The 3174-nt window shown below is 31.3% G+C and overlaps 1 protein-coding gene across 1 annotated transcript; it reads left to right on the top strand.

Annotated features, from left to right (window-relative positions):
• Positions 2469 to 3148, top strand: LOC109224519. Its single transcript, XM_019389090.1, has one exon. The coding sequence runs from the start codon at positions 2522 to 2524 to the stop codon at positions 3110 to 3112; it is 591 nt and encodes a 196-aa protein (XP_019244635.1). The 5' UTR covers positions 2469 to 2521; the 3' UTR covers positions 3113 to 3148.

The raw sequence follows: 3174 nt of genomic DNA, 5'->3' as shown, positions 1-3174 counted from the left end.
TTAACATTAATTATCAATGAAATTGACCATATTAACCTTTACTATCTCTTCACATAAACACTCCTAACACATACTCCAACATTATTTACTCCATGGGCAATGTAGGAAAAAATAATTAATTCATTCTTGAAATCTGAAAAAATCACTTATTTTGGACCACAAAAAAAAAGGCCAAAAAATCACTTATTGTGGACCGGAGGGAGTATATCTTAAGACATAAATAAAGGTAAAACAATCAAAAATCTCTCTTATTTAATATTTTCTTAAGGGCGTGTAAAAAAGAAACACGATAGATAATTTGAGACGAAGGGAGTACGAATATATAATTTTAGAGACCCTTCTTTCAGGCTTGGCTTCATAACACTAGCTTTCTTTATGGTTTACGATATTACGCTTAACTTCCTTATTTTAATATTTTTATAACAATTCTCTTAACCTATTTAATTTAAGATAAATATTTACCCGCACACATATTTACATCAAACCAATGATAGTATGATATGTGTCTTCAGCACTGCAATGAATAGCTTGTTGTATCTTTGAGGTTACTAAATTTACTTATTATAAACTATTATTTGTAATTTCTTTTAGATGAGTTTGTGTAAAAAGAAAAAACAATGTAAGAATATAGGTTTTAAACATTTTTTTCCTTTTCTTCTTGTTTATTTTATTTTATTTTTATTTCAGTTTTTTGGTCTTTGGGTGGAAGAACATTAGTAAACAAGTCACAAGTTGCTTTTTCTGTGTCTTTGTTTAGTAGACCAAGCAGCAGTGACCTGTCATGGACCACTTTTTACCCAAATGACCCCTTTCTTCATCTTCTTTAATTTACATTTAAATGACTTCAAATATTTGTAGCGGGCACCAAGTAGAAATGCTTTATTTTGGTTAGTCTACTTTACAACATAGGCATTAGCTACGCACCAAGTGAAAAATTCTCTGGAAATTATCAATTTGTAAAATTTATACACTGAACAAATGGTTAGATGTTGAACTAACTAATAATATCTTGGCTACAAATGTAAATTTTTATCACTTATGGAAGGCAGCGTAATGGCTCAAACAATGAGCAATTTTAACTATATAATTCAAACAAGAGAAGGAAATTTTTAATGACTTTTATGTTTGACTGATCTAGACTGGAGTATTTTCTTTGAACTACCTGGTATGGATCATAACCATTTTAATTACACAATTCAAGAACTAAGCAAGAGAGGAAATTTATTTAATTATAAATATTAAGTCTTTTTTATCTAACCACATATCCCGTGCTATCAATTTCATGGCCATTCCTTCAAGATACTTTAGTCAAAAGAACCTCTGTCAATATTCGAGTACAATAGTACATTTTTTGCATACTTTCTTCCCAATTTAAATCTTATTAAATGAATAAAGCCCATTCATACTTCAACTGGAAGAAATTCAATTGTAGGAATTTCCGTACTGTGATAATTAGCTTTTTTCTACCAAACATGACGGTACAATTCTGGTCTAAAACCCCAAAACATACTAGAGGAAGAAAAATTCTTTGATGGAAAAAGAATTAACTTATTTACACAATGGAACTAAATTTTTACACTATCGCTCTATTATATGCAACGTATAACATATTGTAGTAAGTAATTTGTCATATTTTTAAGGTTACTAATTTCACTTATTATAGAATTATCGTTTAAGTGTTGATCTGATATCAATTCTTTTACATTCTTTTAATAAGTTCTAGATTCTTTTTAAGTTATATACATTGTAAAAATTCTATTGCACTGTCAATCTAGTTTAACCTATGATAGCATGTTAATTATCATATTAATCAAGTTATCGATCAGTTAAGTACTCCCTCCGTTCCAATTTATGTGAACTTGTTTGACTGGGCACGGTATTTAACGAAAAATTAAATGAAGACTTTTAGAATTTGTGGTCCTAAACAAGTCAAAAAGGGGCCAGAGTATTTGTGTGGTTATAAAAGCGTCTCATTGAGGGTAGAATTGTAGCAAAATAGTTTCCAAATTTAAGCTAAATAGTTTCCCTCTGTTCCAATTTATGTGAACCTGTTTGACTGGGCACGGTACTTAACGAAAAATGAAGACTTTTGGAATTTGTGGTCCTATAAAAGTCAAAAATGAGCCCAGAGTATTTGTGTGGTTATAAAAGCTTCTCATTGAAGGTAGAATTGTAAGTTTAAGCTAAATAGTTTCCAAATTTAGAAAGGGGTCATTATTTTTGGAACAGACTAAAAAGGAAATAGGTTCACATAAACTGAAACGGAGGGAGTAATATTGATCATAAAAATTACTTATAATAACCTTAGGATTAATCTATTCTTTAAATATTTTTTACAAACTCAAAAAGACAAAGAAAAAAAGAAAGAAGCAAGTTTTGAAATTTCGCAAAGTGGTTGGCACTTTCTATAAATTACCTACTTACCAGTGGCAAATTGGTAATCAAGATCCTTTATAAATCCATCAGAACAAGACACATTAACTCACACCCCACACATCCTAAGTAAAGAGAAAAAAAAACAATGGCTGGCCCCTCTCATCCAAAAACTCTCCCTTCTTCATCTTCTACTACAACTTCATCATCTTCAACCTTAAACTCCATGAAGCTCAAAACCCTAGTACAATCCTTCATTTTCCCCCATTTATATCGCATTTTTCGCGCGCTAGCCAAGGCCAAATCTATCTTATTTCAACTTGTCAAGAATGTACAATTAGTTCATCTTCTTGAATTTCCCATGATGAAGAAGAACAAGAAGTACAAGAACAACAAGCTTTTTCTTGGCTCATTTAGGCTTCACTATAATTGGTGTTCTTCTCATGTAATGCCAGTACCAGTGCCAACAGCCCTTGAGGATTGTGCCACTGGCCATGTTTATTATGATTCTACGTGGAATTCTATTATTTCTACTGCTTGTGATGAATCAGAGCTCTCTGGGTATCTTCAATGGCTTGAAGATAAAGCTTGTGAGGAAAATAATGAAAATAATACAAAGAATGGGAATGATATTGATAAGCTTGCTGATATGTTCATTGCAAATTGTCATGAAAGGTTCAGGTTGGAGAAAGTTGAATCTTATAGGAGATTTCAAGAAATGTTAGCTAGAAGTGTATGAGGCTACCAAGTTCTACATAATTTTTTTTTTTTTTTTAGTGGTTGAGGGGGGGTTGGTGGGGT

Source organism: Nicotiana attenuata, chromosome 3 (assembly GCF_001879085.1).
Source record: "Nicotiana attenuata strain UT chromosome 3, NIATTr2, whole genome shotgun sequence".
Classification (NCBI taxonomy): domain Eukaryota; kingdom Viridiplantae; phylum Streptophyta; class Magnoliopsida; order Solanales; family Solanaceae; genus Nicotiana; species Nicotiana attenuata.
This window is presented reverse-complemented; position numbering and strand designations above follow the sequence as displayed.